At 43.1% G+C, this 15289-nt stretch overlaps 1 protein-coding gene across 1 annotated transcript in view; it reads right to left on the bottom strand.

Annotated features, from left to right (window-relative positions):
* Positions 1-448: 448 nt before the first annotated feature.
* Positions 449-15289, bottom strand: part of grin2db (glutamate receptor, ionotropic, N-methyl D-aspartate 2D, b) — an 85710-nt gene continuing 70869 nt past the window's right edge. Inside the window, exons 15-16 of the mRNA XM_087778993.1 lie at positions 9040-9275; positions 449-8847 (exon numbers count right to left, since the gene is read on the bottom strand). Coding sequence (XP_087635119.1) covers positions 5665-8847; positions 9040-9275 — 3419 coding nt within the window. The 3' untranslated portion in view covers positions 449-5664. The remainder of the gene's footprint in view (positions 8848-9039; positions 9276-15289) is intronic.

Below are 15289 nucleotides of genomic sequence, written 5' to 3'. Positions count from 1 at the left end.
TCGACAAAATAAAAGCAGATTAGTTTCTGCTCCGGGAGAAGCTAAAAGGAGGGTTTTCCTGACCCGCTTTTAGGTCCCGACCCACCAGTTGAAAATCACTGGTCAAAACAAACCATGATGGTCGTCAATCAAGGTCGTTAAAGAAATATCTCTAGAGCCGGTCGCTCCTCTGAGGTGTCGGGTGTGAGGTGTGTTACTTTCTTTTGAGGGCGAGGGATTATATCCGGTCAGATCAAAGCAGGAGTTTGACACGCAACAAGAGCCCTCTGAGGAAAGTGTGCAGACTCACTCACACAAAAAAAAACACACACTTTTTTGGCTCCTTCGACTCGCCTGTCAAAAAAAGCCAGAAAACTCTCCGTATACGAGCGAGGACGGAGCTGATAGCTTTGCACCTTTTTCTTACGCCGTTACCGAGGAGATGGAAGGAAACACATCACAACCGGCATCAATTAAAGAGAATCATATTTTATGAAGCAATTCTCAAGAAAGTTAAGTGCAGCACTGACCCTCCAGCCCCACCCCTGGACAGACAATGTCAAATAAACTATCACATTTTAACAGACCAGGCCTGTCTGGGCTCATATCACTTGCCTTGGAACCCTACATGGGTTGTACTCGACGGGTTCCAAGGCCGTGACCACTGCTCAAAAAAAAAAAGAACTCCCGTGTGTCGATGTGTCTGGTCACTGAGGCGGGTTAGTGCAACCTGCAAAACCTTGGACCTGGTAAGGCGACCAGAGACCCCCCCCCCGCCCGCTATTTCCTTGATATAAAATCAACGGCGTTTTCAGCCAATGAGGACCCTGTTTGATATCATGGAACGCCACTCGTCCTCCTCGCCAGGTCACAGGCCAAGAGAGAGAGAGAGAGAGAAGGTTTTGGTCAAGGCTGCACCAGGACTTCAGCGAGTCAGAGCCACGAGTGTACTGGGCTGGGCTGGACTGGACTGTCGCCGCACACACTTCAGACCCGCGGAAATCAAAAGACAATGAAGAAACGAGACGGAAACAGATGGATGAAGACGCGTAAAGATGAACAATCGTCTCCTTTAATCAAAGAAACATCGAAGACACTCCTCAGTTCATGTTTTGTTCTCCAAATTAAACTTAATAAGAAACTGGGCTGCAACAAAAGGTGACCAACAGTCATGCAGGAGTGAGTCTATTTACGGCAAATACTTTTTTTTTTAAGACCAATGTCCACTGGATGTGGCGCGTATTTAGTGGGTGCTACGCCAAAGACTGAAATCTCGCAATGAAACTTGAAAGTCTATCGATCTCATGAAGACGACTCCGAAATCGCTATGTTTTAAAACGTAACCAGATGCTCTTAGTACCTCTGCCAAGGAGGTTATTAATTATATGTTAAGGTATGTCAATATATTTTTGATGGATAAAGGTTGATCTGTATTTAGAAACTTTTGAGGGTTTTGTCATTTTCTTACTGTTTTAAGAACTAGAAAAAAAGCTTACAAGTCAATGACCAAAAACAAAAATCAGATAAAAACTGATGTGACTAGCAAAATGTGTCGCTAATACTTCCAGTCGAAGTATTTGGTTAGTCAAGCGTTAGCAAAGTAACTTAAAGTTTCAAAGAATTGTCAGGAATTTGTATGGTTTCTAACAGCTGCTGCTCGTAAGAAGTAAGGAAGCCCAGAAGGACGAAAAACAAATGGCCGATTGAATCTATTTAAAAAGAACATTCAGCGGAACTTGTCTTGTTACTATGGTGACAGTTTATATTATTGTTGATTGAAGAAGGGCCTGAGTATAGTACATGGTGGATGGAAAGAGCAACAGTTTATTTTTATTTTTGCAGTGGGGGAATTTTACAATCATGGTACGTCTGTTTAACCATTGGAAAGTATGCCCTTGGCAGAGGTATGCCTTGTCTCAGTGCTTTTCAACTTCACTCAATAATGGTTTGGGAATTTTGGGATTAAGCAGCAAATACATTTGTCAAGTCTGGTTCAATTCAGGGTAAACGTTGTTTCATTGATTTGATTTTATGCTTAAAAAAAGAAGTGAAATAAGCCCCTTGGCAGAGGTGTGCCCTGTTTTTTTTGGCTTTTAGAGATTATTTCATTTGCAAATGCACGAACACATCCAGTGTACTTTTGGTCTTTGCCTACACACCAAGAAATTCCTGATCGGAATCAGGAAATCAGGAAATCATGCCATGCAGAGTAAGGTCACGATGAGGGAACTGGTTAACAAGCACGGTGGTGACCAAGACACAGAACCAGTCCAGTCTAGATCAGTATCGACATCAGGCACATCGCCACCGATCTGCCGCTCAGCACCTCTTCAACGAGAGCGCTTCAATACGTCACCCCCATTGATTAAGTGACGGCGCAGACGAGAGCCGAGCAGATCTTTGACCAGCGCTCCTTGAGAGAGGTGAAGGACATTATGCTATATTACCCAGCAGGCACCAGGAGGTGGCGGTGCAGAGGACACCATGGCAACACCATGTAAATGCCATGGCAACACCATGGCAACTGTGGCCTCATTTACTCGCTGGTAGTGTGGTTCAGCCCAGACTTTGCTACAGTGGCGTGGTCTTCAGATACACACTTCAGTCACATCATAGTCACATGGATTATTTCATCAATTAGGTGATCATCATCATCAACAATCAGTCAACAGGAGCAAGAACACAGTATCTACTGGTCTCTGTTTTTTTTTTTTTTTTTTTTTTTTGCTAAGTGAGCTGATTCACGTATGGTCGGGGAAATCAAACTAAGGGATCAGTCGAGATGGGCCGCTGATCCGGATGTTCAAAGATCAAAAGGAATGAAATGTAATAACCGCTAAAGAGAAGAAGAAAAAAAAAAGGGGGGGAAATGCAGAAAGCGTCAAACAATAGCGTTAGGTAGTTCGAGAGGAGTGACAGACTGATAGTTTAGTAGATACAAATGAATCGATTTTAGACTTTTACTTGTCTTTCTTTTTTTTGTCACAGGCACTAATGTCTTCACAGTCATATAGGAGGAATCAAAAGTAAAAAAAAAAGAAAGAAATGTGTCTAGAATTGCTACAAAGCTAAACATTTAAAACTATTTCATCTAACACTTCCTCCAAATATATCAAACTAATATATATATATACCTGCATGTATATATGTATATATTTATTTGTACATATAGAATTCTTTTTTTAAATGATCAAATTGAAAATACAATAAAATATTTCAGTTAAATCACAGTATAACATGGTACATTCTCAGAAAACAGTATATTTTTTAATATATTATTCTTTTTTTTTTCTCAGCAATAAAATAAAAACAAAAAATAGTCAAAAGATTGAGAAGATTCACTTCTGTTCATGCGGTCACAGACTTAAGTATTAGCGCCTCAGTAGAAAATGAACAATGACAAACCAGGTGGATTGACAAGGGTGTAGCGTTCAGTGTTGGGAGTGAGAGTGGAGCGACTGACGACCACGTCAAAAGGGTGGCGGCTCTTGGTCCTACAACTTTAACATCACAACTCTCCCACGATCAATCTTTAAGATTTCATTCACATGCACTGATTCAGAGGCTTCGTTTTTTTTTCTTCTTTTTTTTTCTCAAAGGATCAGGGATATGTTGAAAGTAATTTCTCAAAATGAACCCGGAACTAAAGAGTCCAGAGTGCAGATGAAAGGACTTGAGAAGGTCAACTAACCCTTGGATCTGTGACGACATGCACAAACACAGCCCCTCACATAGCATCCCCCCCAACCCACCCATCCCTTCTCCTTCAAGCCAACATCAACAGCATCCAAAAAACGCTACAAAGTTGAAAAGTAAAATGTTATTTTTGCTACATCATGTCAAAGCTACATTCAACTACAATAGAAGAAGAGCTGGGCTGTGGCTGGTCTTAGTAGGAGAGATGAGCCCCTTATGAAATGGAGAGTTCCCATTGCTAAGTCGGCACAGTTTACTCAGTAAATGGCTTTTGCGCTACAATGTTTCGGTACTCTCCGTCCGCCGGATCTTCATGCCAAAGTAGATCTTTAAAAAAAAAAAGAGGAAAAAGCAGATTCTGGCTTGAACAGTGTTTCATGACAGACGTCTGCTTGAGATATTGCTCTAAATCAAACAGTCTTCTGGTTAATCACTGCATTTATTTCATATATATATATATAGCACTTCAATTTGCACTTTAAATATTCACAGTTTGTTACTTTCTCACTATGTGTGTGTGTGTGTGTGTCAATGATTTGCAACCGGAGATCCGGGCTTTAGCAATTAAGCGGCAGGTTTTAAAATTGTGCTTCAAACTCTCCATTATTATGCAATAAATAAATAAATCATGGAATTTGCGCATCAATTAGTTTCCCTCAGCTGAGACAATTAAAGCTCCCAGAAGCCTCACGTTTGAAGATGATTTGAATATTATACAGCCATCTAGTGCCAATTACAGATATTGCACCGATCCCTCTTTTGATCCGTCAAATTAATCGTCACTCGGGGACAGACCTTTTTTTCTTTTGTAAAGAATATTTAAAAACTCATTAATCCTTCCCACTGCCAACACAAGCCACATCCAGCCTCCTCTTGTTCAACCCAGAAATATATTGAAAGGTTAGAAATGATGGTGGGAGAGCAATTTTTAATAAATAAAGAAAAGACAGACATAAAAAAAAAATGCAATAGTATTTTTTTTTTTTGTTCCTATTATTTCTTTTTAAATATAAGATATTTTTCTGTGTTCAAATACTGTTATTGTGTGTTCCATTTCTGTCTGGACCAGAGGTGACACGCTCCAAATAACCAGGAGCTTCCTGTTCAGTCAGTTTGATTAAAAGGGAACTGTAGTAAAATGAGACATCACATAGATGGTCCTGGGGTAGAGCTAGATGGGTCACATGGTGACGTGGTTCAAAGGGTTAATGGATAGCTCTGTCCTTGCTGCCCGCTGAAAAACGGAGTCTGACATAGTGCGTGAGAAGTGACCGAACTGCTTCTCGTATGATTTACAAAAAGTCTCTCTGACACCGAGAAGCAGTCCAGCAAGCTTGTTTAAAAGCTATCAGCCAATGATAACAGTGTTTGTTGACACGCCAGCGGTATCACGTGGGAGTCGTTGTCTCCCCCTTTTTATCACAACCAAAGTGTTCTCATGCCAGAGGGAGGGAGACGTTTTGAGCCTGTGTCTGAGTGTGTTTGTGTCTGTGTTTGCATGTGTGTGCATATTTGTGCACGTGGGTGTGTGTACAAATATATATGACATCATTACTCACTGGTTGGAGACTACACTTATCCATAGTTGTTACTCTGCGAGGGTAGGAGTACCGAAGATGACATCACAAAGCTCAATTCAGAGCGAAGGAGAAGTTCGGGTGCTGCTGTGCCCAGTGTAGTGGCCTCTGCGTCGCTTCCCTCGTTGGAACCATCCGAGGTCACGAAGCGTAGCCTGGTGTGGCGTTGCACCGTTGCCCTCACAAGTACGCGTACGAAGGAGCGCGTGGCAGTAGGGTTGCTCAAACACATGGAAGTGTTAGCAGTAGCGCTACTGTCCATGTTCGTCCCCGCAGCGATGGCTGCCAACTGATGACTGATGTTCACCAAGGCAGCAAGATCTCTGCTCCCATCCCTGGTTTCAGCTGCCATGGTACCACAGTTCTCAATAGCAGTAGTTGCTTGTACGTCTCCCTCTCTCCTCTCCCCCTGTCATACTTCACTCTCCAGGCTGGAGAAGTGGGCTGAACCTCGGCGTGAGCACAGACTCTTGGCTTTAAGTGGCAGATGAGGGGAGTAGAACCTCCTTGGTTGAGGCACAGAGCGTAGTCTCTGGTATTGGAGCTTGGCACTAGCTGCAGTCTGAGCGTGAGCCTTGCCAGCCCTTCCTACCCCTGCTGGTGGAGACACGGAGGAAGATGAAGGAGGAGGCGGGATAGGCATTGGGAGGGAAGTTGGGGACAAAGATGGCTGTTGAGGTGGCGACGGTGAGGGCAGGGGTGGATGGTCCGTGGGCTGCGTGCCAAGGCTGAGGTTAGATTGGCTGCCTGATTTGGCCTGAATTGGATCTGATTTACCAGACAGGGGCTTTGGGCGAGATCCTCCACTGAAGCTGTGACAATGGGGCAGTAGCTCTTCCTGGCTATGTGAAAGTGTAGTAGCCCCTCTCTTTGAGTGGGCGGTTTGTGACCGCCTGTCAGGATGCGGGTACGGATGGGGATGTGGGTAAAGGCTACAGGAGCACATTGTGACCCTTCCAGTATCTCTGTCCCTACTGCGTCCTTTGCTCTTTCCACCTCCACTCTTCCATTTCTTTTCCCCCTTGACAGGAATCTTGTCCATAGACCAGTATCTTCTTGGTGGAGGGAAAGATGTTGGTACTGGTGGCCACTGTGAACCCAGTCCCCCACTCCCTCCTCCAGATCCCCAACCCCCACCTGGCCCTGAACCCCAGAAATCTGTTCCTATCCAGCCCTCTGCCCTTGTTCCTAGTAGAGAATCATCACGGCTGTTTATACTTCCGCCTCGCTCCCTGGATGGATATGTGCCAAAAAACCATCCTCCGCCACCGATGCCCCCTATATGAGTGGTACTTCCCCCTGCCCCTCCCTCCCAGTACCTTTCAAAACGCCCAAACTCTCCTGAAGAGCCTTCATCCGAGTAACTTTCCTCTGCCCTCGTCCTGTCTCTCTCTGACTCTGACACTGCACCCCTACCTGTTCTTCTCCCTCTCTCCCCTGACCGTTCCCTGCCTCTATTCCTGACTTCGTCTTCCTCATCATCATCGTCATCAGCATCCTCATCATCATCATCGTCAGAGTCCCATTCTTGAAAAGACAACCCCTCCCTCGTCTGTGCTTTTTCTTTTTCATAATGCATTAACAAGGGCCTCCGCTCGCCACCTCTTCTACCACCTTCTTTATCCATCCCTGTACTTTTGCGTCTCTTATACGATGGCAAGAGTGGGTGTAAAGATGACGCTGGAGTATTTGAATTATCCCCTCTTCCATTCACCCAAAATTTTACTGATGCAGGGAGTTTATTCAGGTTTGGGTAGCGCTTACTGGGCGTTCGATGCCGGGTATGTGAGGATTTGGACCTTCTTTCTCTGCTTCTACCACTATCATCCTCATCCCTGTCATTTCCCTCCTTCTCTCTTTCTCCATCCCATGAATCCCGGCCCTTTTCTCCGAATGTGCTCCTGTACTGTGCTGAAAAGGAGGTATAATCTTGCAACCCGCCTTCCCTGTCTCCTTCCGCGTCTCCTTCCCTCTCAGGTTCTGCATCACCCTCTTCTGGCTCTGAATGTTTACCACCTGTTGATTTCTTTCTCTTTTTGGTCTTCAAGGCTTTTTTCTTCTTCTTTTTTACCTTTCGCCGCTTTCTTTCTCTCTCCCGTTCTCGTTCTCTTTCTTCTCTCTTTTTCCTTTTTTTATTCTTTTTCTTCTTCTTTTTTTCCTTCTCCTTCTCTTTCCTTCTCTTCTTTTCCCTCTTCTGCCTCTCAGAATCACCGCCCACTCCACCTCGCTCTCTTTCGTTCCAGCTTGCCCACCACTCTTGAAGTTGTGACAACTGGCTCCCCCCTCGCTCGCGCTCTCTTTCTCTGTCTCCCCAGGATGTGCGTGGTTTCCTCGGAGGTATGGGTGGTGGCAAGCGACCGTGGCTGAACGATCGAGGACGGATGATGGAACGTTCTCTTTCTCTTCCCCTCCCGAGCAGAAGGCTCGATTCCTCCGTCAGTTCCTCATCGTCATCGTCGTCCTCTCCATCAATCCCTCCTGTCCTGTCGCGTGTGCTCCTCGAAGAGCTGTAGGAGTAGCTCGGAGATGTGGAGCGTGAAGAAGAAGCCGTCGATGACGTCGATGTAGATGAAGTAGAGGACGAGGAGGTTGAGGAGGTATAGTGCAAGGATGCAGAGGGAGAAGGAGGAGTATACGAGGGGCTTAAGGGTACAGGCACGGGGAGTGAGATTGGAGGAGATAGAGGCCGTGACCTCCTACCTCCTTCTTCCCTCATTCCATCACGGGCCTCTCCCCTCCGCCCCAGGGGCAAAATATTTTCATACAGTGGTCCTCCAGGCTCTTTGGTCTTTTTAGGCCTGCGTTTTCTCCAGAAGGATGAAGGAGGAGGGGGAGAGGGATGTGGCAATGGAGGTGTAGGGGGCAAAGGGGCCTGACTCTTCGGAGGCAGCCTGGGAGTTCCCAGAGATTTAACAGGCCCTTTCCCCTGACCTCCACTGCCAACTCCCCCTGCCCTCTTCCCCACCCCATGGTCCATGCCCTTTTCTGAATAGAAGGCCACACTGGCTGGAGGGGGCTGAGGGTGGCCCCTTGGCATAGTCTTGGGGGTCTGGGACCCTGCTTGCTGCTCCATGCAGGGTCCCAGTCCCTCAGGGTCAATGGGACCATAGTATCTCTTATAGCCATCAAGTCCCCCACTCCCTCCACCAGCTGAAGCCCAGTTTGTCGGGACCTTCTGAGTGAACGGCCCCATGTCCGTGATGCCAGTCCGGACAGCCATTGGATTGGTGGCTGTAGCAGATTTTGGCAGTCTCCATCGGTCCACAACAGCCAGTCTGCGATCTGGCCTTGGTAAAAATGTGGAACAAGGAAGGGGTGCCCCCGAAATAGGGGTACTGGAGGGACCCAGTCCTGTCCCAGTATGCACCATAGTGGGAGGAGAACCTGGTAGAGGTGATTTGTAGATAGACTGAGCCTGTTGCTGTGAGGGCGGCTGCTGCTGCTGCACCAAGGCCATGGCTGGATTTGTCATAGAGGTTGCGACAACATGTGGCTGGGAAGAGACCGTGACCATTGCCGTATGATGATGAGAAGACAAGGATTTAGCGCCACCTGGTGCTGTTTCATCTTCAAAGCTGCAACAGCTATACATGCCCTAGAAAGAGAACACAGACACACAATAAATAAATTTCACTTTTGGCAAAGGTAGCATGTGTAACACTTTTTAAGCTTTTGGCCGTTTTAGCACGGTACCCGTTTGGCTGTACCCACTCAAAGTGGTTTACCGTGGTAAAATTCGTTAAGGCAGTGGTTCTTTAACACAAATGTATACATGCCAAAAACATACCCTGCTAATTGCAAGGAGAAAGTCCAGTTTGCCGGAACTCGTGGCCATGCAGTGGCGTAACTTCCAGTAGATTAGATGTTCCCAGGCAAACACCAGCAGACTGAGGCCCATGGCCACTAGCAGCATGTAGAAGACCCCAGCCATGTTGTCTATATCCAACTTGCTGCTCATCACCTCAATTTTGTCATTATGGCAGATTCCGGACAGCCACAGTCGCTCCAGCATCTCAATCTCATCTGGGAATTGGGGAGTTGGATAGAAAAAAAGGTGGGGAGGAAAGAGCAAGTGTTAAAAACAAGATGGAAGGAATGTGAAATAGCCCAAAGCACCATTTAATAAACTGAAAAAAACCTTTTTTTAGATGACGATGGCTTTGATTCCAGACAGAGAAACAAAAACACGTCCTCTAAAGAGTCTGGTCTAATCAAAGGTGACTCGTCGAGGTCACGGGTCTTTAATACAAAAACAGAATGCCCGAGGCAACAGACAGGGAGGACTCTCCAAAAGTAGGAGTCTAAAATAATGAAGGAACGACGAGAAGTTAAATGGCATGGACAACCTAATCTCAACATTGTAAGCAAGAGTTAATGAAAAGAGGAGTAGAAAGAAAAAGCTCCCAAAGGCTCAACAAACATGGAATGGGGAGGAAACTGAGGCAGGCTAACAAAATCCTCTCTGCATCCTTGAACATGAAATAAGAAAAGGAAATAAGGGAAAGATTGTGTCATAATGACAAACAGCAGGTCTTGTATTGCGGAAGCATGAGTGGAAAGAATAAGAGCAAAGAACGTGAGGAGAACAGTGGGAAGAAGTAAAAGGGAGGGTTGTAGACAGAGGCATGAAAAGATCATAATCATTTAATTGTGGAGGAGAGATGGTCGGAATCTTGATCATAGTGTGCTCTCATGGATTCCACATCTGTTAACCTGTTGGTGACCAGACTGTACCTGGATTCGTCTGATCACACAAAACCCGCAGAGTGTACGACACAACACGGCGGCGTGTGATCCATGATCACACCGACGCACAAGCAGTTCAGAGCCACCGCCGCAGAGACAAAGACTGGCACTATAACAACTCCGGTACTGATGAGGTGCACTTGCGTAAAGCATTCTTAGTCATCTGTGTGATCGTTCTAATGTCGCTCCTGTAGAACATCATTAGTCTGTCAGCGTGGCCACATGCCAGAGAAACGCTAATCAGTGGCGGTTTGCTGACACAAGGATTCTTGAGTCCCTTTGTCTGGCAATACCATTGGGGTTCATGATGAGCCTTTTGTGGATTTATATATGGAACATTATGGCAGCACCAGAATAACAGAAGGACACTGATCAAGACATGCTAGCATCTGTCGATATCATCCTTCATTATAACAGTACTGCTGTTGACTAGGAGGTAATGTTTGTCTTTTCACTCTACACTTTATTAACCTTCAAGTGACTTTACTGAGAAAGTACCTACTTGGCCATCTGACATTGTTTTTGGGTTGCTATACGCTATTGGGTCCATGGTCTAAACGGCCTTTCAACTTATTATGAAAACACTTGAACCACCTAGATAACCATGACCTGGATGAATGATAACCTTCAATTTTCCTTGGGAAATAAAACATTTTGTAAGTGATAGCATGTCCTGAGTCTCTGCTTTCTCTGCCTTTAGAATAGTCTTGGACGCAACACCAAAATACATCTACAAATAGCAACATTGGTTATCTATCACAAACTCGAGGAGAAAGTGCAACATACGACTTATTAATACGGTGTTTTCTTCAATTTGGCTTTTAAAATCTATTATTTGTTAATGACTTTTACCCGTCTGTTATCTCTAGGGTCAAGGTGACCCAAAGGCCTGAAATGTGTTTGAGGTATTCTTGTTTGAGGGCCACCGGGTAAGCTTGACCCATAGATAATACACAGGTTAAAGTCATTAAAAAATACTACATTTTAAAAGCCAAATTAAAGAAAATTTGAAAATTTAATAAAATGTTTTAAAAAAGATAATGTAGGAGATGTCGCCAGAGGGTGAGGGTGTTTTGTGTCGCACTAATGGAAATATCAGGTCATTACACATTGTACATATACTCAATAAAACATTGGCCGTGAAAAAGAAAATGTTTATTTTCTCAATTTTATAATGTTGGTAAACATTTATTTCTGTCATTTTTGGTTTTCAAATAAAAGTCGAATTACAGGGTATTTGGTGATCATAAGTGGCCAATTGGTTTGCATCCGTACTGCAGGTTTGATTTCATAATAAGTGGTTCAATCGCCCAATCATATTTCAGTTCGCCCGAACTCTTGACTGGAGTCTGGCTAAACCAGAAGACCACGTTTCCAACAAGGCTGATCTCGACACTGACTTCCTGTCTCGCTACATTGTACTAATAAGTTATTATTCCATCCTCATGAATTGTTCTGTCAGGTTTGTTATTCCTCTTTTTCTCTCACTGTGCCCGTCACCTTCGTTTCCTACTTTCGCTCGGGCAAAGTTCGCTCGGTTGGCTCAGACCTGCCAAATCTGACAGGTGTGTCAAACACACTCTACTTATGTGGGTTCAGTTCAGGTCAGGCTCGGAACAAACCTGCCACGGAACAAGGACATTATCCAATAATAGGTGTGTGGGTGCAGAAATATACAGGTTTGCAACATGCCAGATGTGGCCCGGCGCCAGACAGGCACAATCGTCCTATCAGCTGTTGTGCAGTAAAGCGTGACCCATACAATCTCATTCTTTCATCACAACATGACAATCCTTTCGCCTCGCGCAGCAGGATGCCAGAGAAAAAACACACACTCCGCCTGCCAACTGTCGCTGCTCACACGGGTTTTTTGATATTCCCGAACTGAATATATTCTTCACACAAAGCCGTCCTGAAAAGCTTGATAGGAGCAGGTCTGATAATCTCTCGACTCAGCAGTATTGCCGGTGTTAAGAGACAAGTTGTAGAGATCAAGCGTCTCCCTAAACCCGGATGATTCAGCCACAGGCAGCAAGAGAACAACACACTCCGACTCGGGGAGAGATCGCGGGCTCACCTAGTGACGGCATCTAGAACGTGTTTTAATTTTATTACATGCACTTGTCTAACGTAATGATTAAAGTTTCCATGAATTAAGAACATTTTTTTGCAAATACAAATTTTTTTTTTTCAAGATTATTTAAACAAGTTGTAAAAAATTTTTTTTTTTCAAGATTATTTAAGCAAGTTCTAACAATTAACAACTAGAAAATAATCTTTTGTTCGTTTTTTTTTAGCCCCATATGTTCATATCCTCATTTCTATCTATGGCTATACCAAACTAGATACAAATAGTTATATATAATTAAATAATGCAAAAGAATTATCTGGGAAGATTAATGGTTGATCCTGTAAATAAATACTTATAATACTTATAATAACACATATACATTCTTGATTTTGTTGCTCTATATTAATGTTGGCATCAAAAGAAATAAATGACACTTTAAGACCTACAAGAATGGACTGTGTGATTTTTACTAGTACTCGTACTCTTATAATAGTACAACTCTAATATACTTTTAATTTATAATTTAAGTAGTTTTATGTATGTTTTTGATGAATTTATTTAGTTTTTCCTCATGTTAATTATTCTATTAATGTCACATAGTGTTTTACCCATATTTTAATCCAATGTCCTTCTGTCTTTACTACAGCCATGCGTGCACAATTACACACTCATACTCCAAAAAATCCCAAAACAAAACAAAAACGAGAGACTCTGTGATTAATTAATCTAAGTGAGAATAAAGATGTTATTATTTTATACCTATTAACAAACTAAATATGTATCATAATCTGCATGGCAACCGAAAAATTACATCTGATAATGCTACCATTAGCAAGTTAGCTAACAACTTTTTCAACACCAATGAATTTGTGAGTCGCTCTTGTGTTGACTTTGGCTCTGAATCCAGCCCATATTTTCCAGTTTATCGGAACTAACTCGAGTATTTCTCCTATTGATTTTGTCATGAAATCTTGAAACATAAGAATTTTTTTTTCTTATCGTGATAAATTCTCCAACCAGGATTGTACCGAGCAAATCCAAACAAGTTCGGGAAATCATTATCCGCCTCTTCAGTGTGAAACCACTAACATCCTTTTCCCTCCCGACAGACCTCGACTCGTGTAATGCAGTTGTAAACACCACTTCTAAACCCGTAACTACACAATCGTGATGTAACACCGAGACATGATTTACTTTGGGTGAGGGTTCAAAGATCTGGAGCCAGAGGGCGAGTCTACGGAGCCCCCTTTTTCGCTGCCTCGTCCAAACAAACTAATCCTCTTGCTTGGTAATCCACGGCAACAATGCCTTCATACGACGATAACTCTCAGCGTTCACGCAGCACACACACAACTGTATTGAGGGATTTTGGCAAAGTGACACAAGTACAGGACACGCTTTGAACGACAAATGCTAAAACAAAACCACAGGCGGAGCTTATCGAATCGGCCCAGGCTCTTTGGCAGCCGACCGGCGTCAGAAGTTGTGACTCAAGGTTTGTTTTCCAGCAGATACCGATCACTAATACTTCCCTCCGTAGTAATACCATCTTAGTACATCACATCGGTCATTAATCGTCAGCCTGATCTAAGTGTTTTTTTCTCATGGCATATCTTAAGTTGTCTTGAACACACTAGTATTATTAAGATTTTCGTCAAAATATATATTAAAAACATTCTTGAAATGTAATTTTGGATTCAAACAAAGTTTTAATTCTATATAGAAACAGGGTGAACGCCAAGATAGTAGATGCCATAGTTGTTATTTTGCAAGATACGGTAGAAAAAATACATTGATTTAACCTTGAAACAGGGTCAGGTAACAATAATATCCGATATTGAAACCGCATTGAAAGTGCAAGCTATGATCAACGTTGTGTTAGGGGTTTTTGTGTTCCGATGAACCGACCCCTCCCCAGCCTCGTACGTGGTGGTGGAATGAAGGACAGACACATTGATGAGTTTAAGAAAAATGCTCGTTTAGTGAATTATGCAAAAGTCAGAGACAAACTTACGTGAACACGGGCGCTAGCAAGCAGAGAGATCTATCGCAGACGTCTTCGAATGCCAGAACGCAAAGATCAGACAAAATGGTGGATCTTTATAGTAGAATATTCAGGTTAACGCCTCTATTACAGTAAAGTTGTCATTTCCTTACAGTTGGATTTTCAATGAAAGACCAAATGTTCCAGATCATATATTTGTGTTAAACTGAATTTCAACGTTGAAATTGCAACAGTGATTCAACATTGATGGCTCAACATCGACCAAAATTTAACAATTTGACTAGTAATCGAATAAAACCATTTAATTTCCCACCTGGATAGCGCCCCCTTCAGACATATATGTTATCTTTTCATTATCTTATTCTGAAAAAAGGGTCATGACACAAGATGAGAATCAGTCGCAGGAAAGTTACATTATTGGTATGAAAGATAAATAAATATATTTAAACCATCAATTATCATTTTCAGCAGCACATTAAGAAAAAAAATATATATTACGGATGAATCATCTCAGTTCAACTTCCTCATCAGTGAGAGCAGAAGGCATATGAAGAATCCGCTCTTGAGTTCAGGGTATTTTCAGGTATTTCTCGCCGGTTACTTCTCTCTCTTCCACAGTTTCTCACTCTGTCGCTTCTGGCTAATCTGTAATGAGTGTAAATCTGTCACCTCCCAAGATGTGATGATCCATTTTTTTTTTTTTTACTCTTTAACTGTGACTCACATAAATAAATCCTTTTTCGACTTCTGAGCCGAGCCCGAAAATGTGATTGTGAGAGAGAGCTGGGAAAGATGGAGTGGGGAATGGAATTTAAAAAAAAAAGTCCCTGAAAGTGAAAATGATTCAGTCGTGCTTCATTGTTTTGAGACAAACAAATGCGGCGCCGGGTTCCTCCTCTTTATTTACCTGCCTTTTCTGTCTGTGATTAGAAAGCAAAGTCACCGTCTGAGTCTGAGGCTGTTCTTGTTTTCCCAGTTTGAGTTTCCCTCGTCTTTATAGAAAGATATTTTCTCATTAATCAATATCTATATATTTTTTTTTACATTTTAGTTGGAAAGTAAAGTATTGAATGCTTCAACTGCGTAACTTTGAAGAAGCATTTTTAGGGTTTTTCCATTAAAACCGAAGCTTAGTTTTAAAAATCATCTACCTATACTTTCACCTGAATGCTACAGGAAGAAGTAGAGATGATAGTACTCTTTCTTAACGCTCCA

The sequence above is a fragment of the Callionymus lyra genome, chromosome 17, assembly GCF_982586985.1.
Source record: "Callionymus lyra chromosome 17, fCalLyr1.hap1.1, whole genome shotgun sequence".
Classification (NCBI taxonomy): domain Eukaryota; kingdom Metazoa; phylum Chordata; class Actinopteri; order Syngnathiformes; family Callionymidae; genus Callionymus; species Callionymus lyra.
This window is presented reverse-complemented; position numbering and strand designations above follow the sequence as displayed.